General features: G+C 41.4%; 1 protein-coding gene across 11 annotated transcripts in view; it reads left to right on the forward strand.

Moving 5' to 3' along the window:
• The window catches only part of LOC118882312 (dynamin binding protein), a 141605-nt gene that overhangs the window by 48192 nt on the left and 66865 nt on the right, over positions 1 to 26548 (forward strand). For 8 of the 11 annotated variants that reach the window (XR_005016757.1, XM_036827848.1, XM_036827842.1 and 5 more), the window contains one exon: positions 1123 to 3126. The exons of 1 other annotated variant lie outside the window; for it this stretch is intronic. Coding sequence is in view for 8 of the 10 variants with exons in the window: in XM_036827848.1 (XP_036683743.1) it covers positions 1123 to 3126 (2004 nt within the window). In the remaining 2 variants the exon portion in view is untranslated. Of the gene's footprint in view, positions 1 to 1122; positions 3127 to 18749; positions 20055 to 26041; positions 26068 to 26548 lie in introns of those variants that run through there. 2 more of the 11 variants (XM_036827849.1, XM_036827852.1) reach the window with 2 other exon arrangements.

The raw sequence follows: 26548 nt of genomic DNA on the forward strand, positions 1-26548 counted from the left end.
GTGAGAGAGTGGCATGGACATATATACACTACCAAATGTAAAACTGGTAGCTAGTGGGAAGCAGCCGCATAGCACAGGGAGATCAGCTTGGTGCTTTGTGACCACCTAGAGGGGTGGGATAAGGAGGGTGGGAGGGAGACGCAAGAGGGAAGAGATATGGGGATATATGTATATGTATAGCTGATTCACTTTGTTATAAAGCAGAAACTAACACACCGTTGTAAAGCAATTATACTCCAATAAAGATGTTTAAAAAAAAAAAAGAAGGGCTCTGGAGAAAATAAATGAACAGTTTGTTGTCCACACCCTGCACTTCCAACCCATTCCTGAAGATTTCTTTCTTTGTTCGATTTTTGATATTGAATATAATTTGGTGTGAGAAATTAGATCCATCTATTCAAAGGACTATAGTGGCCATGAATATATTCTTCATCGTTTATAAATGAATCCAGTGGTACAGACTATTGTTGGTAGTAGCATTTCTCAAACTTTTTGATCTCAGGATCCCTTTACATTCTTAGAAGTTTTTGAGACCCTAAAGAGCACTTGCTTGTGTGAGTCTATTGATATTTACCATATTAGCTGTTAAAGCTGAGACATTTTTTAAATTATCAGTTTATTTTTAAAAACTCATATTAGCATTAATAACATAAATAACAGTTTATGAAAAATAACTAGTTTCCTAAACAAAAAAAATTTAGTGAGAAGAGTAACATTGGTTTGCATTTTTTGCAGATGTCTTTAATATTTGGTTTAATAGAAGAAGTCTAGATTCTTTTACTTGAATCTATATTCAGTTTGCCACGTTACATTGTTTTGGCTGAAGTATATGAAGTGTATGAAGAAAATATGATAGTTTTGACCTCACAGACCCTCTGAAAGGATCTTAGGGATCCACCCCCAGGGTTCCGCAGACCACATTTTGAAAACCATGGGTTTACAGGAATGTTCACTGTATTGTCACTAAATTGTCAAAAAGTGTTCATGCACTTAAAACTCTAGGTGTATATTCCCTTGAACTTGGTAGCTATTTAAGGTGATGAGTTGCACTATTAGTTATACCAGTATCCTGCTGAGGTGATAACCGAGGTCATTATCTTTGCTTCTCTTCTCTTTCTTCAGGTGACCTAGTGGTTCTCGATGGCACTCCCACTGCCGGCTGGCTGCAGGGCCGGAGCTGCTGGGGTGCCCGGGGCTTCTTCCCGTCCTCATGTGTTAGGGAGCTCTGCCTCTCCTCACAGAGTCGGCAGTGGCACTCACAGAGTGCCCTTCTCCAGATTCCCGAGTATTCAATGGGACAAGCCCGGGCACTGATGGGGCTCTCTGCCCAGCTGGATGAGGAGCTGGACTTCAGAGAAGGGGATGTGATTACCATTATTGGAGTTCCTGAACCAGGCTGGTTTGAAGGGGAGTTAGAGGGTCGAAGAGGCATTTTTCCGGAAGGTTTTGTAGAGCTTTTGGGGCCCCTGAGGACTGTGGATGAGTCAGTAAGTTCTGGAAATTGCGATGACTGCATTACTAACGGTGAAGTAGACACCAACACAGGAGAAGAGAGACAGCCAGAAGAGGAAGGCGAGCAGCCAGCCACCTACGGGATTGCCCTCTACAGATTCCAAGCCCTGGAGCCAAATGAGTTGGATTTCGAAGTAGGCGATAAAATCCGAATCCTGGGGACCCTGGAAGATGGCTGGCTAGAAGGATCACTGAAGGGCAGGACAGGCATCTTTCCTTACCGCTTTGTAAAGTTATGTCCTCAAGCAAGGGTGGAGGAAACCATGGATCTGCCGCAGGAAAGCAGCCTCACCAACATCCCTGACACATCTTTGGATTGTTCGGAGAACTCCTTAGAAGTGGAAGGAACAAGACATGAATCTCCTGAGTATAAAGCAGAGAAGTCCAACTCAGTTATTTCTGAAACATCCACTTCCCCACTGGAGCATCTGACTTCTGAGTATGAAGAAGACAAAAACTCTCACTGGAACACGGGCACCTCAGAAGGGCCCCCAAGAAGCACAGGTTCAGGGCACGAACAGCTTCTTGCCAAATACTCTTCCACAAAGGATCCTTCAGAGGTGGTCAATGGTGTTGCGTCCCAAACTCCAGTACCTTTTCATCCCGAATTGCAGAAAAACCAGTATTATTCTATAGGAGGAGGAAGCAACCCCCGCCCCGACCAGTACTCTGACCCTCTTCCTCTAGAAGCAAGGACTAGAGACTACTCCAGCCTACCTCCGAGAAGAACATACTCCCAGCCGAAAACCCTTCAGAAGCCAGTGCCACCTCTTCACAGCACCTTTTCCCGTTTAGCCTCCAGGGCAGTCAGACCCAGCCAGTTGAGCCCTCAACTCCAGGGCATGGCGCGGTGTGTGAAAAAGCACCTCACACCCAAAGAAAATGCTTCCAGCTTTTGCTCTGCATCAGAGAGATCAGAGATGAAGCCTGGTCTGCAAGACAAGGCACCTGCTGTGGAAGCAATGGCACTTTCACAGGGAGACGGCAACACAGACCTGGATTCTAAGTTGACACAACAACTGATAGAGTTTGAGAAGAGCTTGTCAGGACCCGGCACAGAACCAGATAAAATTTTGCGCCACTTTTCAATCATGGACTTTAACTCCGAAAAGGATATTTTCCGAGGTTCCTCGAAGCTAATCATCCAGCAGGAGCTGCCCAAGAGGAGAAAGGCTCTAAGGCCACCGCCACCCCGTCCCTGTACTCCAGCATCCACTGCTCCCCATTTGCCAGTGGACCAGAACCTGAGACCGGAACCACCCTTGGCAATGCGACCCTCTCGCCCCGCTCCCCTGCCTCCCTCGGCCCAGCAGAGAACGAATGCAGTACCCCCCAAGCTCCTAACCTGTAACCGTCCTGGCTGGGAGACCCTAGAAAAGGAGGGCCCTGAGAACATGGAGAAGACTTTGGACCAGACTTCCCAGTGTCCCTTAGTCTTGGTGAGGATTCAGGAGATGGAACAGGACTTGGATATGTGCTGCAGGGCTCAAGAAGAGCTGAACTTACTGTTGGAGGAGAAGCAAGAGGAATCACTAAGGGCAGAGACCCCTGAGAATCTTGAGTTCTACGAGAGTAACATTGAGAGTTTGAACATGGAACTCCAGCAACTTAGAGGTAAGTGATGAGGAGATAGTATATACTTGTTTCTTGACACTGGCAAGTCCAAGTAACAGCCTACCCAGGTTTTTAGGGATATGTTACCATCTATGATGGACAATTAAGGAATGGTTTGCTTTTTATTACCTAATTTCTCACTCTGTCACCACAATTAGATGGCTCTGTCTGAATGTATCCTATGACCACTATAGCCTCCTAACTCCATTTGCTGCTCAGGTAAAAAAGCTCAGACCTCAGTGACATTTATACCTCCTGTACCTCTGTGACATCCGTAGCAGTTGTGCAGATGGAAGTCCCCAGATATAACTTTCTTTAACCAGACTCTGCTCAGGACTGACGACTTGCAGGCTAAGACTCGTGAGAAAATGATATGTTGTATCTTTGTGGTCCAGGGACTAAGTTTCAATAATAATAATAATAACAAACATTTATTAATGTATTAATAAGCATTTGTCACAAAGAATCTTCACAGCTACCTTGAAGGTACTGGGTTAATTCATATGGCTACTTTATAGATGAGGAAACCAAGACTTGTAGAGATTAAGTAGCTTGCTAAGGGAACCGGGAATTGAGCCCATGTCTTTAACTACTATGGTTTACTGTTTCCCACCTTGCACATTCAAAAATTCAAATGCTGTCTCTTAACTTGGGGGTGACCAGGCTCTGGAGACTTCATTTGTATTCACCAGCCTATCAGGAGAAATAATTTATAAAGTAGGAAGAAGAAAAGAGTGAGATAATAGCAACTGGTCTAGGGCCTGAGGAGAGCATGACTGCATGCCCTTTGGCATGCGTGCCAGAGAGCTCTGAACCTACATGTCCTTAGGAAAGTCAGTAATAAAAAGCACTCTGTGGATGTAGGAGTTGCAGGATCCTAATAAATAAAAACAAGGTAATGGTGGCCCAGAGAGACCAAATCAAGATGGCAGACCAAGTACACATACCAACTTCCCCTTGTCCCTTAGATCTCTAAAAGTGAATGAAAAAAAAAAAATAAAAAATTCCAAGAAGAAAGAGTATTATCAGAAGGCCAGAAATTGAGTAATTTTCTGAAAGATGGAAAGCAGACGGATTACAGAAAGAGAGGAAACCTCTGTCTAAAATATGCTCAGGCAAGAATTGCTGTGCAAGTGGGCACAGTTGTGCAGGAACTCCAAACTCAGAGGCATGGCCCTGGGAGGGTGTCCTGGAGCACATGCAGGGTGATGAATTAGGGACCAGCCAGGTCACTGGGCCCCTGGGTCATTTGTGCTCAACAGGGCAGTGGTGACATTTGCTCTCAAGGTAAAGCACAAGGGTGAGCACTTAGACATGTCCTCAAGAGGGTGTTCATTTAATATGAGTATCTGAACTCTTGGGGAATGCCAGATACCTTGACGATTTCAGAGTGCCTGAAAAGGAATCCTGAGGGAACTTTGGCTCAGCGCTACATCCTCAAAGCCATAGCAAGCCCCAGATTCTCCATCACCTTCCATACATACGAGTTTTGAGATATACTTGTAAACTGTTCTTGCATTAGATGTACAGGTGACAGAACAAAACTCTCCCAAATTCCAGGTAGCAAGAATTTCTCAATAATGATACTTATTAGAATTAGTAGTGTTCCAGAGAAATATTATGTCTTCTTTGCATAAAAACAGTGTGCAGTGTTTTTTTGTTTTTTTTTTAATTTATTTATCAGTAATAGTGGCTCACGGGCTTAGTTGCTCCGTGGCATGTGGGATCTTCCCAGACCAGGGCCCGAACCCGTGTCTCCTGCACTGGCAGGCAGATTCTCAACCACTGCGCCACCAGGGAAGCCCGTGTGCAGTGTTTTTAAAGGACTATATGGAGTAATGGACTGGTACTGAGGGATGAAACTGGTATTCTTTTTTATTCGATTGACCTTCTTTTTCAGAACTAATTTAACAATTCAGCTGGTGTTCTTACTATGTTTTTTGGGTTTTTTTGAGTTCTAAAAGTTTAATGCTGTGAAAGACCTGCAGTAGGTGTGTATAGTCTTAATCAGGAAACTTTTCTTTATTTGCATTCACCAAATACAGCATTGGCTGTGTTAATATTGACTTGATTGCTTTTCAATAGGTGTATTATTTATATCAATTACTAGTATGATGAAATTACTTATTTCTTGCAATCACTGACAGTTCCTCTTAAGGTCATCTTTTTCTGTCTTCATAAAAAGTATATCCAGCAATATAAGCAGTCCCTTGAAAGAGGCAGAATTAATCAGTTTGAGCACCAGGCTTTACCCCTCCAATCCAGTCCCATACAATCTCTAACCTTGAAATTTAAGGCATAAGATTTAAAGAACTTTCGATACAGTATTTATCTAATCCTGATTGATATTATATTTAGTTGTTTATATGCCTCTTGAAAATTTGAAGCCTAATGAGAAGACAGATACTGTACATTAGTTGGTTTGTCATTTCCCACACACCTGGTATAGTGTCCAACAGGTAGTAGACTCAGTAAATACTTGGTGAATTGAATTTAGTTTAACTGAATGAAATTGAAGTTTCTGCTCTACCTTCCAGAACTTTCAAAGATCTCCTTCCTCCGTTGTTACTTTGAACTTGGACTACTGGAGAGCTAAGGACTGTCGGTGCTGAGATGCTGGTCCCCTTGTCAGACACAGTTAATGGTAGCAAAATAGTCCCGTGCTGTGCCAGACCCAAAATTAGGTTTTATTGTAGCTATTGCTCCTCCTTCCTCCTCTTTTTATTTTTTCTTCTTTTTTTAAATAAGAAAATGTATGGATAAATGCCTAGCTATGCTTATCACGTGGTAGGCATTTAATAGGGGTTTGAGAAATTAGAAGAAAATATAATTAAGAAGCACTTCTTTTTTTTTTATTTTATTTATTTATTTATTTTTGGCTGTGTTAGGTCTTGGGTCTTTGTTGCTGTGCGCAGGCTTTCTCCAGTTGAGGCGAGCGGGGGCTACTCTTCGTTGAGGTGGACAGGCCTCTCACCGCGGTGGCTTCTCCCGTTGCGGAGCGTGGGCTCTAGGCACGTGGGCTTCAGTAGTCGCGGCACGCAGTTTCGGTAGTTGTGACTCGCGGGCTCTAGGAGCGCAGGCTCAGTAGTTGTGGCACATGGGCTTAGTTGCTTCGCGGCATGTGGGATCTTCCCGGACCGGGGCTTGAACCCATGTCCCCTGCATTGGCAGGCGGACTCCCAACCACTGCGCCACCAGGGAAACCCCAAGAGGCACTTCTAATTTGCAAGACTTAAGTATAAGAAGAAAGGGTATGACTTTATTTATTTGAACTGTAGTCAACTGACTGCTCTGGTTTGTGCTTGGTGGTTTTAGAGCAGGATACACGTGACTGTTTTGTTTACATTCAGCTCCACCTTATGCGTATAAGTGTGAATCTAGTTAGATCAACAGGGAATACATTGAATGGATTCAATTTAAGTATAGGATGGTATATAGATTTACGTATAGCTCACACCTAAATATATATAGCCTTTATACTATTCTTCATATTGCTCCTTCTTAAAACTCTGGCATTATGATGTCATGAGGACTCATTTCCTAGAAGCTCTATTTTTTTTTCAAATCTGATATGTTACCTTTTATAGTTTTCTGTTTCCAGTAGGTATCTCTCAGCTTGTTTTTTATTTTCTTTACCTATGGTAAGAATAGTTATTTTATAGTCTGCATATGATAATTCCAAGATATTAAGTCTTAGTGGGACTGTTTTTGGTGTCACATGGTTCTCATTCATGTGGTCTAGACTCCTTGTGTGTCTGGTTACCTTTTACTGTGTGCTAGTCATAGTATTTGGAAAACATTAAGACCAGAGATAAAGGCACCTGTCTCCAGAGAGGATTTGCACTTATTTCTGTCAGCTGCTTCTGGTCAGCTAACGTTTCCAAATTCCTGAAGGATAGTAATCTTTGAGATTCAGGAACAAGAAATTGGAATTCCTGGTAATTCCTAAAATTGTAAATTATTCTGTATTTTAAAAAAAAACTCTTTTATTTACATGTTCTTAAGTAATAACAGTAATGACTGTAATAATCAACAGTGAACAATTTTCCTGTGTTAGGATTATACTAAAAGTTTCAGAGATTTTATGTATATATACACATATATATGAAATAAATGCATAATTTTTTATTATTATGAACCAAAATATTATGAGATTATATATTTTAATGACATGTAAAATTATTCTCTACCTGATAATAAACTTTGAAATATTTTTTACTTTTTACTTTAAAATAATTTTGGATTTATAGAGAAGTTGCAGAGATAGTAGAGTTCCCCTAACCCTAATATCTTACATAACTCAAAAATATTTATCAAAATTAGAAAATTAACATGATACTAGACATCTGATAATATAAAACATTAAAAGAAGGGAATATTAACACAAAATAAATGTTAAATAAAAATAATTTAAAAACTGTAAAATCATACCACAAATATTTAGTATTTAAAAGTGATTTTTAAAACAAAATTTTAAATACACAAAGTATTAGTTGCCCTATCTGATGGGATTGATCTTTGTTTTGTGACTAATATTCCAGACATAGAAAAAAGTTTCCTTTGATGTTGGTTGAGTGTTAAGAATGTATCCAAAAACATCTTCAGGTGGGGCCATTAGGGTACATGTTGCTTTGCATAAGCTCATAATCTTTCTTTTTTTTTTTTTTTTTTTGTACAGACAGGTTTTCTTTTTTTATTTTCTAGCGACTATTTGCATTGAGTATTTCTTTTTTAAAAATCTTAATGAAGTATAGGTGATTTACAATGTTGTGTTAATTTCTGCTGTACAGCAAAGTGATTCAGTTATACATATGTATTCTTATATTCTTTTTTTTTTTAATTAATTTATTAATTAATTTATTTGTGGCTGCATTGGGTCTTCATTGCTGCACACGGGCTTTCTCTAGTTGCGGCGAGCGGGGGACACTCTTCGTTGCAGTGAGCAGGTTTCTCATTGTAGTGGCTTCTCTTGTTGCAGAGCATGGGCTGTAGGTGCATGGGCTTCAGCAGTTGTGGCAAACAGGCTCAGTAATTGTGGCTCACGGGCTCTAGAGCACTGGATCAATAGTTGTGGCACATGGGCTTAGCTGCTCCGTGGCATGTGGGATCTTCCCGGACCAGGGCTCAAACCCATGTCTCCTGCATTGGCAGGCGGATTCTTAACCACTGCGCTAACAGGGAAGTCCCTATGTTCTTTTTTAACAGTGAAAATATTTTGTCTACTTGCTCTGATTTTGACTTTGCCATTGGAATCAATATTGTTTTGCTAATTCAAATTTTAGACAATAAATTTGTGACAATATTCACATCTTTAAAAAATTTTTTAATTGAAATAATTAACATACAATATGATGTTAATTTCAGGTAATACAATATAATGATTCAATATTAATATTCACATCTTCTCTGCATTTCTCTTGTTAAAATACTTACAAAGAACTATAACCTATAGCAAATACAAACACTGGAAAACACTGAGCAAACATTTTTGAGTAGTATTAAAATAATGGAACATTTGCCTCTGAGTGAGATTCAACGCTACACAGAATCATGTGTCGGAATTGCCAATTTAAGGACTTATTTTACTTCTAAAATTTGATATTTCTTGGACCATCACTTACAAGGTTTATATAAAATATACTGTGCAAATAAGCTTATTAGTATTTATTTTATTTGCAAGAGTGACTCACTGTTAGCACTCAGGGCCATGAACACACGTGCTTTATAAACACATTCATAACATAGCAACAGTTAAAAGCAATACTAACTGATTAGATCCTAGTCACTTTTCTCCTATGTACTTTTGTCCCGGTCAACCTTAATCTTCACTCTGTGGGTCAGTATTTTCTGCTCTTGCTTTCAACTTGACACTGGTAGATTCTTTTAAACCAGTAATGTCGCTACATTTATTGTTAAGCTTTATTCTCACAGAGAATTATAGTATTTTCTCCTTTTTTTCCAGATTTCTTGGCTGATTTTTTTCTTACGATTCAGAAAGACATATAAATTCCCTAAGCAACACTGAGGAGGAATTCCCACATGGAAACGATATCATTCTCAGTCCACCTCCACCTTAAACTAATTTCAAGGCTTAAAGTACCTTGGACAGTGAAGGTATTAGAGCCCGAGATGTAATTTTGCAGGAGGGCTGGTCCAGTTCTGATTCTCTCTCAGGAGTCTCTGGAATCTTAGCTTATTATAGAAAAGGTCTCCTTTTAGACTCCTTACCTTGCCTTGGGCTTTGGGTTATTGACCTCTTCTCCCCAGAGGGCCATTGAAACAAAAGCTGAGTTTTCTGGGACTGGTAGATGCCCCAGGGCATTGTAGTTTCTGTGGTTATTTACCTCTCTGGATTCTAGTTTTCCTTTTGGTTTTGGCCTGTACTCTACCATCTTGTCATTGTGTTGATAGTTTTTTAAAAATAGTTCGTCTAACTTTTTAAGCTTTCTTTCTGTGAAACGGTTGGCCTAAACTTCAATTATTGGAAATAGAAAGTCCATTATTAGTAGTTTTAGATAAGCCAGTGTTTGGCTATGTCTGAGAATTAGGAGTTTTAAGTTTGGAATTATCATGTAGAGTCAGGGTAGAATACTAGGAGGCATTTTTGAGTATAGTGTGTTGGGGAATGATATGTCATTGTAGGCTTCAGGATGGTATCGAGTCAATCACTCATTCATCCAGCAAATGTTGGTTAAGTTTTTACCATGTGCCAGGCACTGTGTTAAGGGCAGGGTATATAGTAATAAACATAGATGTGTTGTCTGCCTTCCAGGAGCTTCTGGTCAAATGAGTTGCTAATTAATGAGTAGAAGTCCATATCTAAAACACAGTACCTTTTACTAGTTTGGGAAAGAATTCTTACACCTGAGGCATTCCAAGGAGTATTCAGCGTAAAAAATTGCTTAATAATTTAAGCATATAATAATAATTGAGTTCCCTGGTGGCCTAGTGGTTAGGATTCCGGGCTTTCACTGCCATGGCCCAGGTTTAATCCCTGGTCGGGGAACTGAGATCCTGCAAGCTGCGGGGCATGGCCAAAACAAAAACAAAACCAAAAATGGTACCTTCAAATCTGATAAATAGTTTGGCTTCTGAAGCAGTAGAAATATTCAGGGTTAGTCCACAGACTTTTCAGATTTACCAGTACAAGTTACTTTTAGAAGTCCTTATTAGAACTACATCCTGTGGCCCTGAGAGAATCTCATTTTAGCATATCATAGTCCTTTTCTACCTCGAGGAGAGGTTCACATGCCTGAATTGGACAGTCAGGGTTGTACATTCATTTCTTTACTCAGCAAACATTTCTTCAGCACATAGTATGACCCAGGCACTGGCTATACACTGATTAATAAAAAGGATATAGTCATAGTATCATTCATATTTGTGTATCTTTGAAACTCTAGTGATCATACTGATATTGACCTCTGTATTTAATCACACTCTCTCTCTGTCTTGCTGCCTTTGAATTATGGCCATAGTTAATTTCCGTGTGGGCCAGGACCCTGTTGTTCTAAATCAGTGCAGTGGATGGTAAATTGTAGAGTCAGCCTCTTCCGCATCAGAAACCTTGCTCCTAAACGTCTCCCCTTAAGGTAATGCCAGGAAGAAGGTTGACCAGAGACTCTCGGGGTAATTTTTAATTTGAATTTTAAATGACTGTTGCACATCAAATCAGAATATGTTTTTCAGGAAAGTGACATTTTCACCAAGATATTGGGTGAGATCTAAGGTCCACTAAAGAGAGCCATTAGGTTAACCAGTTGGAGAATGACTGATATGGAATAATAACATCTTTACACTGAAGTGATACATAATATTCCAGACAGATTTTTACAAATTGAAAGTATAGGGCTTCCCTGGTGGCGCAGTGGTTGAGAATCTGCCTGCCAATGCAGGGGACGTGGGTTCGAGCCCTGGTCTGGGAAGATCCCACATGCCGTGGAGCAACTGGGCCCGTGAGCCACAATTACTGAGCCTGCGCGTCTGGAGCCTGTGCTCCGCAACAAGAGAGGCCGCGATAGTGAGAGGCCCCCGCTTGCCACAACTAGAGGAAGCCCTCGCACAGAAACGAAGACCCAACACAGCCAAAAATAAATAAATAAATAATTTTAAAAAAAAAATGAAAGTATAGTTTTTCTACATACAGAAGCAATTTATTATTCTGAAGACTCCTTGGAATGCCTCAGGTATAAGAATTCTTTCCCAAACTAGTAAAAGGTAATAGAGTTTAAAAGGTAAAACGTTTTGTGGTCTTTCAAGATATAAAAGTTCATGTAAAAGAAATAATGATTTTTCTTTCTAGTTTGTCAGTACATAAGAAAAAACCCAATATCCTCGGCCTTTGTAACATCTAGTTCAGGGTGTTGGCTCAGTAAAAATTAGCTCAGTTACTTGTAATGGATTTTATCTTGGTATAAATCCATAAAACAGCAACCATAGTCAGAAGCCATTCAGAGTCCATGTTGATTCAGGACAGAAGCTAGTTTTCCTTTTAGGAGACAGGGTTTAATGTATGTCAAGAAACGTAGCTAGGAATGGTTAACTTACTTACAATTAGCCCATGACTCACTAGTCTTTGCAGTTTGTAGTGTGGCTTTGTGAACATTTCTTCACCTCAGCTCCAGGCGGAGGGGTGGAGAAACTGGAATAGCTCCAGGGACTTCAAGTATGGGTTTCAGATTTCACCCAGGCTTTGCAGCACTTAGTGAAAGGACCTACCTCTAGCTAGCCTCCTGCCTCAGCCACAGGCATTCCTGCTGCCACTGGCTACCTGAGCGTGTTGACTACTGCTGTTCACTTTACCAGATGTAGCAAAGATGAAAAACTCTGGGGCAGTCATTTATTCAATAAATACTGTTGAGCTCCTGCTATATTCCAGGCAGCGTTCTAGAGTTACAGCAGTGATCTCTGCCCCTGTGGGGAGAGACAAACAATAAATAAAAATAAACGTATTCTTAGGAGGCAAAAGAACCTATGGAATCAGGGAAGTGACTTTTGAGTGAAGATCTGAATGATTGTAGGAAGCCAGTCAAGCCATTTTGGGGGTTGGGGGAGATTATTTCAGGCAGCTAGAACAGCAAGTATAAGAGTGTGCCTGTTGTTTGAGGAATAGCAAGGAGGCCAGTTCAACTCGAGCAAAGGCATGGGCTTTGTAGCCCATCATTCGGAGTAAGACAAGAAGCCCCAGGAAGGTTCTGAGCAGGGGAGCAACATGATCTGACTTAGAACTTTACAGAGTCACTCTGGCTGTGGCGTTGAGAAAAGACAGAAGTGCAGAGGCAGAGAGACCAGTTAGGAGGCTACTGTAATGATCCAGGCAAGAGGTGATGGTAGCTTGCACCAGGATGGCAGAGTGGGGTTGAGGAGAAGTGATCAGTTATTTTGAGCATCATATATAAGGTATATTTGAGTTGGAGCCAGTAGAACTTGCTGGTGGATTGGATGTGAGGCGAAAGAGATGAGGATGACCCTGAGATTGAGCAACTGGAAGGATTGGAGTTGCCAGTAATTTCTCAGTTAATGGTGAAGAGTGCAGGAGACGCTGGTTGGTGGGGGAGGTGGGACGAGGCAGAGGTCAACTGCACAATTTGATACACAGGCCAGAGTTCAGAGGAGTTAGGCCTGGAGACATAAATTTGGGACAAATGAATTTTGACAGCACATAGACATAAATTCTTTCAGCACATAGACGTTATTTAAAGTCATGACATTTAATGAGATTACTTTAAAAAACAAAAGAAGTATAGATAGAGAAAAAGAGAAGAGGCCCAGGGAGTGCGCTGTCTGGAAGATAGGAACTGAAAGAGTAGGATGATGACAGCAATTATAAATAATTGAGCGCTTATACTTTGTCAAACAATGTGCTAGGTGCTTTTATACACTTTTTCCGGTTCCCAAAATTGTCCACATCTGACAGATGAGAAAACTGAGGTTTGCCCAAAGTCTCACAGTTGGTAAGTGGGAGAGCCAGGATTCAGATTCAGGTGGGTTTCACTGTACAGCTTTATGTACATTCTCACTGTGCCACAGTGAAGTGCCAGCGTGTTTTGACTTAAGGAGGGATTGCTTGACCTCTGAGAGTGGGTGGTAGGAAGCAACAGTTGGAAAACTCAGATCTGCAAGTGCTCAAGGTGGAAGGGGATCCCAAATGACTCTTGCCAACTTACTTCCAAAATAATTTATGCAAACAATAACATTTTTAGTACTCTCATTGGTTGAAAACTATTTGCTAAATTACATATATCTGTGGATTTAAGAGCATATATGTATGTATTGACATATATATATATATATTTTTTGACATATATATTTTTAAAATATTTAATCCTTCCTCACAGATATACTTTTGACTGTTGGCTTATCATGAAGTTACTTAAGTTTCCAAAGTGTTTACTCATTCATACTAGTAACATCCCCAAGCTGCTCACGGTTTCCAGTTTCTCTGTTTGAACCCTCACCTAACTCACCTTTAAGTTCATCCTAAAGTTTAAACTCTAAAACATCTTGAATGCTTCTCACAGCCCTGTCCATTTAGAACATTTACATCCTTCAAAGTATATCAGATCCCCCCAACACCTCTTATTTTCCTGTATTCCAGTCTTTATTTTTTTTTTTTACAGTGCTCTCAGACTCTTTTCTCTGTGTTTCTGCCTTCCCCTATCCCAATCAGTTGTCTTTTCATTAGTCCATAGTCTCTTCCTTTACTGGGGAACTTACTTTTTGATCTTAAGTATCTGTCTTCTTCCTCATTTCCAGACCCTCTTCCCACTTAGCTGGAGGCTGTTGCTGTATTGATATCCCTTGAGTTACTTTAACCTTAATGATAGGGTCTTCTTTACAACTCCTCCTAATTAACCCTTAGGCTGAGAGGCAGCTGCACTAAGAGTGGAAACCACATTCCTAGTCAAGGAATTTCTTGAATTCCTACTGTGTGCTAGGTAACTGGGTACAAAGGAAGAGAGCTGGGGCAGCCAATGTTTAGGAATGTGGAAGACAAGGGAGATGAACTAGCAAAGGAAAAGGAGCAGCCAGTCAAGTGAAGGAAGAGCTTTAAGAAAGAGAAAGTGACTGTGTCCAAAAGCTACTGAGAGGCCAAGTAAGATGAAGTCTCAGAAATGACCATTGGATTGGATGACCTTGTCAAGGGCAGTTTCAGTAAAGTGACAGCAAAGGGATAAAAGCCTTATTGGAATGGATTAAAGATAGAGTGAGAGGTAAGGAAATGGAGGCATTGAGTATTTGGCTTGCTCAAGTCTTTCAAAGCAGAAGTTGTTTGTAAGATGGGAAACAGGACTTCCTTGGTGGCACAGTGGTTAAGAATCCGCCTGCCGATGCAGCGGACACGGGTTCGAGCCCTGGTCTGGGAAGATCCCACATGCCACGGAGCAACTAAGCCCGTGCGCCACAACTACTGAGCCTGTGCTCTAGAGCCCACAGGCCACAACTACTGAGCCCACGTGCCACAACTACTGAAGCCCGCGTGCCTAGAGCCCGTGCTCCACAGCAAGAGAAGCCACCGCAACGAGAAGCCCACGCACCGCAACAAAGAGTAGCCCCCGCTCGCCGCAACTAGAGAAAGCCCGTGTGTAGCAACGAAGACCCAATGCAGCCAAAAATAAATAAATAAATAAAATTTTTAAAAAGATGGGAAACATTCATAGGCTCATGAGACTGATGGTTAGAGTGGGCACACTGAAGAGCAGGAGAGGGAGGGCCTAATTGCCGAAACAAAGTCTTTGAGGGGTCAGGAGGGAGTGGATCAGTGAACCAACAGAGAGAGAGATTGGCCTGTTATCAGCAGAGACAGTTCTTCCATTCTAACAAGAGGGAAAGCAGAGCAGATGGTTACAGATGCAGGTAGGATGGTAGATTTGATGGTGAAAAGATGAAGAAACAGGCTTAGAGAGCTTAAGTAACTTTCCCAAGATTATATAGCTAGTTAGTGGCAGAGTCAGGATTCAAAAAAAAGCACAGCCTGTGCTTTTAACTTGTAAGCTCTCCTGCCCTCTGCTTCGCATCTAGCATGTGCCCAATAAATATGACCACCATCAACTCATTAAACATGGGAGTACCTCTTGTGCCCCACGTACAGAGCTGTGCTGGAGATTGGACGTGGTCCTTGCCCTCAAGCTTTCAGTGTAATAAAAGGAGGTAAACAAGTATAATAAAGTAACAGGTAAGATGAGAGGGATATTTGCATGGTGCTCTGGAAAATAGCAAGAACTATGGGAATCAGAGAGTGTCATTGGGGCAGAGTTAGAAAGTGAGGAGGAGTTGATCATCTGGCTGGAGGAACCACATGGGCAGTTACAGAGATACTGTGAAAAGTTGAGGTAATTACCTGTTCTTACTAGATTTTTTTTTTTTTTTTTTTTTTTTTTTTTACTGTCTCCTCCCTTTTGTTCCTTTACCTTTCCTCTACTTTCTGCCTCTTTTCTCTCATCCTTCAAATCCTGCTGCCCCACCTTCACTTCTAGCATTATGTTCGGAGAATTTCTATCCACGGATGGTCATTGTAGCTGATCACCCACCCTGTAGTAACAAGTAACAAACATCATGGCAGAGTGCCGCTCAGGGCTTTTGAAGAGGGCCTGTGGAATGTGACTTGTATCAAGTGAAAGGGAAGATAACTATCTACAAAGCTGTATTTCACCAGTAGGACTAAGACTGAGAAAAATAGGAAAGTTATTCCTCCTTTATGCTCCTCGTTCCCTTGGGCCACACAGATTTATCACATGAAAAGAGCAGCCCATTCACAGCTTTTGATTAGTTCTGGTTCTCAGTAATGAGGCAAACCTGAGGCAGTTTACATTTTTATACAGGCTATATCTTTAAAGTCCCACAGGCAGTAGGGCTTAGAAAAAGAGAAGAGGGGGTGAGGTGGGGAGAGGGGAGCTCCATATTATAACCAGCTATTCACTCTCCACTCATCCAAAGATCATTTCTTTTTACCTTTGTGTAACCTTTACTACTGGATTGTTTTATAACTAGTATCCTTCTTACCTGTAATTTATCCTCTTTTTATCTGTTCTCTTGGTCGATTTACTAGGTGTGTTTCTTATCATGCTAGCTTTATCAAAGACTTTAAGTTGCCAAAGGAAACTCTGTTTTCCATAACAGTTAGGGAAAGATATATCTTTACTTTTAACTTAGAAATAAGTAAGATTGTAGAATTTTAGATTTAAAGTGGCAGAGAAACTGTTAACTTCTTCATTTTATGCATAAGAAAACTGACAGCCAGAGAAGTTAAGCATAGCTACAAACTGGTTATTAGCAGAAATTGAACTTCTAGAAGCTAGCTGTCCTGATTCCTCCTCCCGTGTGCCCTCTTTTACACTGTTCCTCTGTATAACTCATAGTCAAAGCTGTCCTCCCAAATTACGTTGTCATCCTATTGGTTTGTGAACCAAATCACAGTCTTTATCGGGTTTAGGCAGTAGGTTTTAGATGACTGAGCCAGTTTTAGATGACTGGACAGTCTTTCTGTGACTGTGCTGGTACCAGTGCTCATCGCAGTTGGGTGGTGAGGATCAGCACTGGGGCAGGGTGGAAGTAGGCCAGGACTGGAGACAAAGACAGAACGGCAGCGTGGGGCGAGGTGTGCGCACACTTGCCTAGGCAGTGGTCCACCCCTGAATTAGACCATGATGGAGTGTACTTGTTTGTTTACTTGGTTTGAGGGAAATTAAGGCTTTCCTATGTTTTTGAGATACTCCTCTGAGTCTAGTGCCGTGAAGTCAGACAGATCTGGGTTCAAATTATGGCCCCTCCTTGTACTGGTTTATGTGATCTTGGACAGGTTTTTCAAAGTCTCAGAGATTCTTTCTTTATCTGTGGTAAAATAAAGATAATATAATATCCTCCTTACAGTTAGTGAAGATCAAAGAACATTTATGTCAACTTCCTAGCCCCTCATCCTGATCCTGGCACTTAATACACACTTGACAACACGGCAGCTGCCAGGGCTGTTGCTACTACTGCAACAGAACTATGGAACAAAAACCTTTGCATGAAAATCAGATTTAAAAATCTAGAGGTGCATTCAGTAACTATTAGTGTGGAGCCTAAAAGGTGTGTAACAGCACATTAGGTATTTGAGGAAAGGAAAAAGGAGTTGCAAGGAAAATAGAAGCATGGATTTTTAAAACTGAAGGAATCAAAGATATCATTGAGGCCAGCTGCCTCATTTTATAGTTGGGTCGGTTGAGTCCCAGAGAGAATAAGTGGTTTACCCAAGAGTAAACATCTCATTATTGACAAAGCATATAACCCTGGTCTCCTTAGGGTAGGTTACATTGTTTCACAAATAGGGATTAGATAAAAGTTCAAGGATACTTGATAGATGACCAGATAGCTAAAAGAGTAATCTTACTAAAGACTCTCTTAGCATGTCACTCCCCTATTCAGAAACCTTCAGTGACTCTTTATTATCCATTGAATAAAATAAGTGGCATTCGAGTCCCTTGGGATCTGCTGCAACCTACCCCTCCAGCATGATCCCTGTTACTTTTTCCACATGTATTCTTTCAGAGTGTTCCCCATTACCTAGTTCTCCATATGTGGAAAGTCTTTGGAAACCCTGCTTATGCTTGAAGGCACAGCTCAAATGCTACCACTTCCATGAAACCTCCAGTTGTTCCACCAGGGACTTCTGCTTTGTTGCCATTGCCATTGGTGTTTGTTACAGCACTTTTCACGTGCAGTCTTACTTACTTGATAGTGTGTTGCTGCTGCATCCTAAGAGGCAGAGACCAACTTCATCCTTTTCTCTTCCACAGTGCTTCACATAAAATAATCTAATGTTTGATGAATTCAAAATGGTACTTTTATACCCACCTTTCTGATTTCCAGCCTCATTCTCCAGTTCCTAAATATGCTATATGAATTAGATGGAAAAGAGATTTAGGAGATGAATGGTTTTGATGCTTCTCTGGCATGACAAGTATCAAGGAAAGTGTGAAAGCATACATAACTGTATTCCTCTGGGAAAGAGTTTTTACCCTATAAAATTACCCATACACCAGATCAGAATAAAAGATGTACTTTTTCTTTCCTGAGTGGGATAAGCCAGTGTGTCTGCAGACAGGAGCTTGAACAGCTTGTGATTTGAGTATACACTAACGGGTAACCTGAATCCCATAAAAGCAAAGCTCTCAAAGGCGGAAGAGTCCTGCCTCTAACTAAAGGGAAGGGAGTCCCGAAGAGTTTCAGATGTCCAAGGAGAGTAGAAAGCCAAACTCGGAGGACAGGTAGTGGAGGTCCCATTTGAGCTGCACATGAAGGCATTTATTCATACCCCTGATTGATTACTGAAGGACTAAAGAGGCAGATGAGACGGTTACATGACCTTACCTCGGGCTTTGAAAGGGGGCTGTTTCTCTTTCACTCTGCTTTTTCTGCAAAAAAATGCTTCTTACCATCAGCTCATAAAGCAGCCAAGCCAGTTTGACCAGCTTGAGGGAAACACCAAACAAAGCTGCCAACTCCAATCACGTGAACGCTAGTTACTAATTACCTTCTGGGCTCCCTGGGGAAAGATAGAGCAGCTCACTGATTGGATCCTGAGGTCGAAATAACCTCACATCTCCCTGTGCTCCAACTGGAGTAGGAAGAAGAATGTTTAAAGTGCTTTGGGAGACATTTTAAGACACTTTAAGAAGGACAGATTCAGCCTTAGGCTACACTGCACCTGTCCACATCTCAGCTCAACCCAGGCCCATGGAAGAGAGGGATAAAGCATGTGTCTTTGAGCACAGTGAATATGTGTGAAACCCATGAGATGAGGAAAGAAAGAGAACTGGAGGAGAAAGGGCACTGGAGCTCCAGCTGGGAGTGTGAAGATTGCAGGAGTCTACAGAAAAGGGACGTTACAGCGCTGGATGGACTTTACAGAGAAGGTGACTTGGATTCCAGATACCAGACCACAGGGCAGAATCGGCCCTACAGAAAAAGGCATTGTGGATACTGGGATTTTGAGCAGAGTGAACCAAGCTGTATGGACAATGAGGAATCAAAGGAAAGTAGAAAGGACTGTATGTACCACGGAAGTGTGACTCCAGGCTGTAATGATTATAAAAATTCAGAAAACGTAGATTATGGGAATCCAAACCCTGCGACTAAGGATGATTCATTTGCAGGAAGCCCAGATGTAACCTGGAAAGCTGGAGGATATGGGGAGACGAATGGCTGCGTAAATCATAAGAATCTGAATCGTAATCCTGAGGACTCTAAAGAAACTGGACAATGGACTGGCTACAGGGGTTTGGATGATTCTGTGGAGAATTTTGGTCAGCTTCAACACTGGCATGTAGACTGTAGGAATTTTAATTACAGTCTTGAGGATTGTAAAGAAACTAATTTTTATTATAGAGACCTCAATGATTTATATCACGTTCCTGGGAATTATACTAATGGTCAGTCTGCGGACTTCCCAGACTTGAATGGTGTCAGTGAAGGTAATGAATTTGTCAAATACTGTGACAGGGACAGGAATGTTTATCAAAATGATAAAATCGATCTCAAAGTGAAGACTCATGCCGGGGATCAGAGTAATTTTGATATGGAGAATAGAGATTCTGATACTCTATTTGCAAACTGTGAATATAAATTTCAGAATTACAGAGGAACAGATTCTCTCCACCAGATGAAGACTTTGGAGTGTAATGATATTGACAGACTAGGAATGATGGCACCTGGGAGCAGAGGGGTCATCCCGGAGGGTCTGTGGAATCAGGGGACCGGGGGGAACCAAGGAGAACATCATCGTGGCATTCCTTGGGACACTTCATTAGAGAAGAATAGCTGGCATTTAGAGGAAGAGAGAAAATTAAATGGCCTGGAGACTTGGAAGAGGAATAGCTGCTTCCGCAGCACAGCACCCAGCGCCCTGAGACGCTCAGAATTTGTGCAAAACAGGAAGAGAGCCCAAGGTATGAACTCAGCCAGCCTTCTTAGAGGATAAGACCTGGAAATAGATAAAAGGGGTGATGGTTCTACCAGGTACCAGGTACATTTGTATACTTAAGGAACCTGGCCCCCAAAATTCTTATTAAGTGTATCTTGAGTGAGAACATCCTTAGAGATTTAATTCTTCTGGGCGGCACGTCACAGAGCGAGTGTGTGCATAGTGCTGTAAATTTGCGACATGGCTTTCAAAATCAGACTGTCGTCATGGGAACTCTCCTTTACCTTTCTTGGTTCTTGTCAGGGTCTCTAATCCCAGGTATCTTTCCTTTTTTACTTTAATATCTTTTGTTTGTCTTATGGAGATGGCAAGTTCTTTACCAGGGCACCAAGTGAAAACTTTTTTTCCTGGCATCTTCTTTCTCTCAATCCCTGCACTTTAGACATTAGGGGGAAGGAAGACTTAACTTGTTTTATAGTTTGTTCATTGTTTTATAGTTTGTTCATTCCTTGACATTCAGGAATCTTAAGTGAATGGTGAGCACTAAAACCCTAGTGGAAATGAGAAGATTGTTTATATTCTTCATGGTGCTTTGTACATGTTAGGTATTGAGATGGCTTCATCTCGCTGAGCTTTAACTAAGGTATCTGTAAAATGGGGATATTAAGAGTCTTTCATCATTAGAGCTTCTTTCTTTCTTGCCAGTTTGTCTTCTCTTCTCCAGGTCTCAAATGAACTATGTTTATTTTATTTTGTTGTTGTTCCTGTTAAATCTTTAATTTTTTTTTTTTTTTAATATGTGTTATACTCACGCCAAGCAGACTTTCTGGTTTTGGCCAATTTGGGGGGAGTCCAGCATACGATGATAGGAGAAGGATTAGAGTCAGAAAATGTGAACGTTCTGGAAAATCCATGTCACACCCTCCTCCCAAGTGAAGCTTTCTCATCCAGGTCTCCTTCAGAATAGGCCCACCGGTTAGATTTGTGGTGGGGGCCACTGAAAACATAAGTCCCTGGTGTGATTCTGGAACTGCCAGTGGTTTATCCAGTGGTCTTTCAACACAGGCTTGACTTAACTTGAATTTCCAGGGCACCATTTTGGACAAAGCAGGCTTTCTACCTGTATTTATAAAGATAAGAATGAAACCCGGCTTTAGTTGGGAGGCTGAGATATTTAGCAGCTAGGTGTTTTTTCCTAGGTGCATTTTTGCTCTGAAATGATAGGGATTGGATGACTTCTAAATTCCTTCCAGCTCAAAAAAAAATCTGATCCTGTGATTCCTTAGGTTAGTTTTTGCATCGTTCCTTTTCCCTTCCCCCACAGCCATTCCTTAGATGAACTTTGTTTCCTATCTTTAGTTCCTTATTGTATTAAGCCTCCTAATTGTGTTTATTCTGTTTGACTTAGGAGTCAAACCCTTCTCTCTGGAGTGTTGTAATATGCCCTATGAGCTCTCTGAAATCAGCTCAGTTCCACCTTATACCATTTCCATTTTTACAACTCTCTCTCTACTTGAGGACTTAACTTTTGATAGTATGTTCATATTGACACCCCTTTTTATACCGCTAATATCCTCCTTGACTTGTAACAAAATCTTAGTCTGTCCCAGAGATCTTTTTGTTTTCTGATGTTCTTTGCTAGCTGTTTTACAGCACATGTGCCACTGCCCTTCCTGAAAGTTACACAGTCACAACAGTTGATTACAGAAAGGAAACAAGCTTTGGAGTTGGTCTTCTGCCTTGAATTCACATCTCAGCGCCACCATTTACTAACAGTGTAACTTTAGGTGAATTACTTAGCTTCTCTGAGCTTTGGATTTCTTATTTGTAAAATGAAGATGATCATACCTGTCTCATAGTGAGATAATATAAATAAAACACTTAATCACATGTCTGGAACATAGTAGGTGCTCATAAGTTATGATTTCTTCATCTTTTATCTACCCACCTCTCTTCCCCCTTACAAGTCCTTCCCCGACCCTGACTGTCACTGCATGGTCCCTGCCCTGCTGAGATCCAGATTGACACCCCCCCACACACAACTGGACAGACATCTGCCCTCGGACCCTGTGTTTGCAGGTGTAATTATCCAAGTGGAATGCCCATGCTTTCCTCTCTCCCACTCTTCCCCACCCTCCAGCTGCTGCATCTGAGAAACAAAGCGCTGTTCAGTGCCTGCTCCTCGACCATCTCCCAGGCTAGAAACCAAGTTGTTCTGCCAGGATTTTTACTTCCCCTCACCTGTCGTATCAGTTTCTCCTGTGAAGGCCTCAAGCTTAGATTTTTGTTAGGGCAGGTTTGTTATGGTTTTGCCCTTAGTCCTAGGGTGTGGCTCCTCGTCCTGGGAGGTGGGCCTTACTCCTAAGGTGCAGCTCTGCAGAGGTTTCTAAGTGGAACACTGGACATATTTATTGAACTTCCTAATTTGAAGGGACTCAGATTTCAAACTGTCTTCCCAGCTGCAGAGAGTTGTGAATATCTGCCGGGCTCTTTAGCCTCCAGCTGTTATCGCTTTCTGCTGGGTTCCCTGGAGTCTCATCACTGCATGCACAGTTCAAGGATTTGAAGGGAATTTCTGCATAGATTTTGGGGCTGTCCTCTCTGCAGCTTCCTCTTTTGCAGGATTTCTCCCTTAATATCAAGCCACTTCAGAGCCCCAGAACCTTTTTGACTCTGCAGCCCGATGAGATTACCACTTGTTGGCTCTCAGTTTTTGCTTTATTCTCCAGCATGCTGAAAGACTAGGGATTGCCTTGGGGTAGGGGGAGGAGGTATCAGGTAAATAGGGATCTTACCTAGTTTTCTATCCATGTTTCGAGTCGTATCCCCTCCAGTTTCTGGCTGCTTTTGGTGGCTTTCTAGTGTCTTCACACAGTTATTTAAAAAAAAAAATCTTGTCCAGAGTTGCTAATAATTTTCAATAGGGAGGTTAGTACAGTGTAGGTTATTCTACCATTACTAGACCAAAAGTCAACACTAGGATTTTACACTTGCTAATAACATAAATAGTTATGATGGGAAGGGGACCTGGTGCTTCAAATTCCATGTTAACTAGGTTAATTTAAGTGATATTAAAATATCTAAATGAAGAACTCTTACAGAGAGAAATAGGAAGCTGGAATTCAGATGTGAGTTAAGGCTAATGGTTCAAGGTTGGAAGGCTACAACACAAAATCCTCTTATATTATTACTAGAAGGAACCTGACATTTCAACAAGTCCAGTATTTTATACATGTGGGTAACCACCCGTGATTGGGTTTTGAAGTCTATTTAGTGGGTTACAACTAGCATTTTTTGAAAAATAGAATAGAAATGAATAGAAAGTTTCAAGTACATCTCATGTAGTAAAAGTAAGCATGTAATACTTCTGAGTGTGTGTATATACACATACATACATGGATTAGATAAATGTATGTATGTATCTACTGAACCACAATGTAAAATGTGAGTCACAGTATGAAAAAATACTTAAATCCCACTCACTCCGTTTATAAATGAAGAGACAGAGCTCAGAGAATTTGAACTGTGTGGCCAAGGTAACTGGTCAATCCTTAGACCAGGAATAGAAACTGGGTCTCTTGATGCCCAGACCAGTGCTTTTACTACAGCACCACAGTTAAAGCCAGAAGTGCAGGTTTAGGTTCATTTCAAATAAATGAACTTAGAAGAGCAGAAAAGTATTGTGTTAGGGGAGCCAGAGAAGGGCTTCGAATGGATTGGGTTCAACTGTGTTACATGCGGCAAAGCTATGAGAGGATGTGTTCTAAGTAAAGACCTTTGCATTTGGGACATGAGGTGAGGAATAGGAGCAACAGAGACACAAGGCATATTACGGGGAGTTTAGGAGGGAAGTGGTGATGAGGGATATATAGTCATCTCTTGGTATCTGTATCTGCGAGGGGTTGGTTCCAAGACCAACACCCTACCCCCACCCTCACACCCTTGCAGATACCAAAATCCACAGATGCTCAAGTCCCTTCGATAAAATGGCATAGTATTTGCAGGTAACGTAATGCACATCCTCCCATATACTTTAAATCATCTCAATTACTTATAACACCTAATACTCTGTAAATGGCTGTAAATACAATGTAAATACTGTGTAAACAGTTGCCAGTGTAGCAAATTCAAGTTTTGCTTTGGAACTTTGTGGATTTTAAAAATATTTTCGCTCTGCAGTTGGTTGAATCGGCAGATGCAGAACCTGTGGATACAGAGGGCCTACTGTAAAAGCGATTCCTTAAAAGTTTGGACAGTAATTGCAGTGGAGCAAGAAAATCTTCTTGTTTTGTTTTTCTCCCAAGATAAAAACCTGCGCAGATTTGAAGGCATTTTTCCCAGTGTTACACAGAGAGTTCAAAGTTTTTAAGACTCTCAGAGTCAAGGTTTCTTTTCATTGCAAGTATGTGAATATATCTCTATAGCTATAGTCTGTATTCAAACTACTGGAATAAAATATCTGCCAGTCAATCCAAGACATTAGCTTTTTTTTTTTTAATATTTATTTATTATTTATTTGGTTACATTGGGTCTTAGATGTGGCACACGGGATCTTCATTGTGGCATGCGGGATCTTTCATTGCGGCATGCAGGATCTTTCATTGCGGCACACGGGCTTCTCTCTAGTTGTGGCCTGTGGGCTCCAGAGCACGGGGGCTTAGTTGCCTCACAGCATGTGGGATCTTAGTTCCCTGACCAGGGATTGAACCCGCATCCCCTGCATTGGAAGGCGGACTCTTAACCACTGGACCACAAGGGAAGTCCCCAAGACATTAGCTTTGTATCCTTCTTAATTTCATAGGCTGATTACAAGCCATGAGTATAGCAGGTGCCAAGAGGTCTCTGCCCCTTCAGAGACCAGGGGCCTGTTCCTAGGAATTAACTGGGCAGTAACAAAAGTTCAGCAGAATGAACTGTGACATTTCATCATCAGCAGTAGTGATAGTGGTACCACTTTAATTTACATGCTTTACAGTTTTCAGAGCCCTTTTTGCAGCTTTTATTCTAATTTGGTTCTGTTTTAACAAACATGAGCCATTCATGTATCTTTATCTAACAAATTTACTGAGTACCAAACACTGTACTATGTTCTGGTTAGACAGAAACGACCTTAAGACCCTGAGGAGGGCTAAGGCTATTGTTCTAGTACAAGTGGACTGGCGCCAGGTACCCCGTGCACCAGCTATTCCCTTTCTCTGTATCCCTCTCTCACAGGCCGTCTTTCCTCAAGATGTTTTTGCTGTTCTCTGAGCCTCCGCCTTGGTCTTCTCTAACCACAGACCAATACCTTCCACTTATATTTTCTACTCCTTCACTAGATTGCACATAACCATAGTTGTCCCAACACTCTCTGGGGCATTCTTGCAGCTTCTGCCTCTGTTCTGTCTAATCTGCTGGTAGTTTTTAATTCAAATTCCCAGGAGAGAGTATAATTGACTCAGCTTGAGTTTTTTAGTTAGGCCTCATCATATGAATTAACCGTTCATTGATTAGGTATCCATCCATGGTCCAAATGGCGGTGGTGAAGGCTGGGATGGGGAATCACCTAGCTTAAATCAGAGATCTAGGGACTGTTGATGGTGCCGATTTGGTATGTAGAGGGCTCTGGAGGTGGCAGGCTTTCTGAGGCTTGGCGGGCTCAGCCCCAGCATTTGGAAATGGGTGGAGATATCTTTTGGTTGTCACAATGGCAGGGTGCAGGGGACTACTTGCATTTATGAGGCAAGGACCAGGGACACTAAATGTCTTCAGGGTGTAGGACCATCCTACACAGTGAAGAATTGTTCTGCCCCAAATGCAAGCCATGTCCCTAATGAGACATTGGATAAGATGAGCAAGACTTGTGCCTGCCTTCAGGAGCTCACAGTTTTGAACAGAAAGCAGCGTATAAAAGCAAATGAATCAAATACAATTTTATAACTGCAATAAGAAGAACTATTAGGTACCTTCCCCCACCTTGGCCCTGCTACCTGTGTAACTTTGTGTAAATTATTTATTCTCTCTATGCTGCAGTTTCCTCATCAACAAAACCAGATAATGTACGTACATGATAGTATTATGAGGAATAGGTGAGTTTATAGATGTGCAAATATTTAGAATAGTGCAACAGAGCCTGGCACATAGTAAATGCTAAATAAACATGAGCTGCTATCATCATCATCATCATCAATCATACTATACCAGCACATAGATCCTATATCCCCTTTGAACGCAGTTCAACAGGTGTTTATTAACTAGTGTTTGTACTTAGCACTGTACCAAGCATTGGGGTATCCAGGGAAGGATACCTCCCCCCCCACCCCTCCCCCCCCACAGGAGTTTATAGATCAGTTGAAGAGACAAAACGTAAAAATATGAATAATTAAAGTACAGAAGTATCTAGCATAGACAGTTAATGCTATGGACAATCAGAAGAGGAAAAGCTCAGTTTTTACTTGAGTTAATGGAAAAGACGTTAGGAAGATGTTTGAATTTGAGCTAAAGCTTAAAGGAGTAGTGGGGTTGAGATAGGAAGAGAGA

Source organism: Balaenoptera musculus, chromosome 16 (assembly GCF_009873245.2).
Source record: "Balaenoptera musculus isolate JJ_BM4_2016_0621 chromosome 16, mBalMus1.pri.v3, whole genome shotgun sequence".
In the NCBI taxonomy this organism is placed as follows: domain Eukaryota; kingdom Metazoa; phylum Chordata; class Mammalia; order Artiodactyla; family Balaenopteridae; genus Balaenoptera; species Balaenoptera musculus.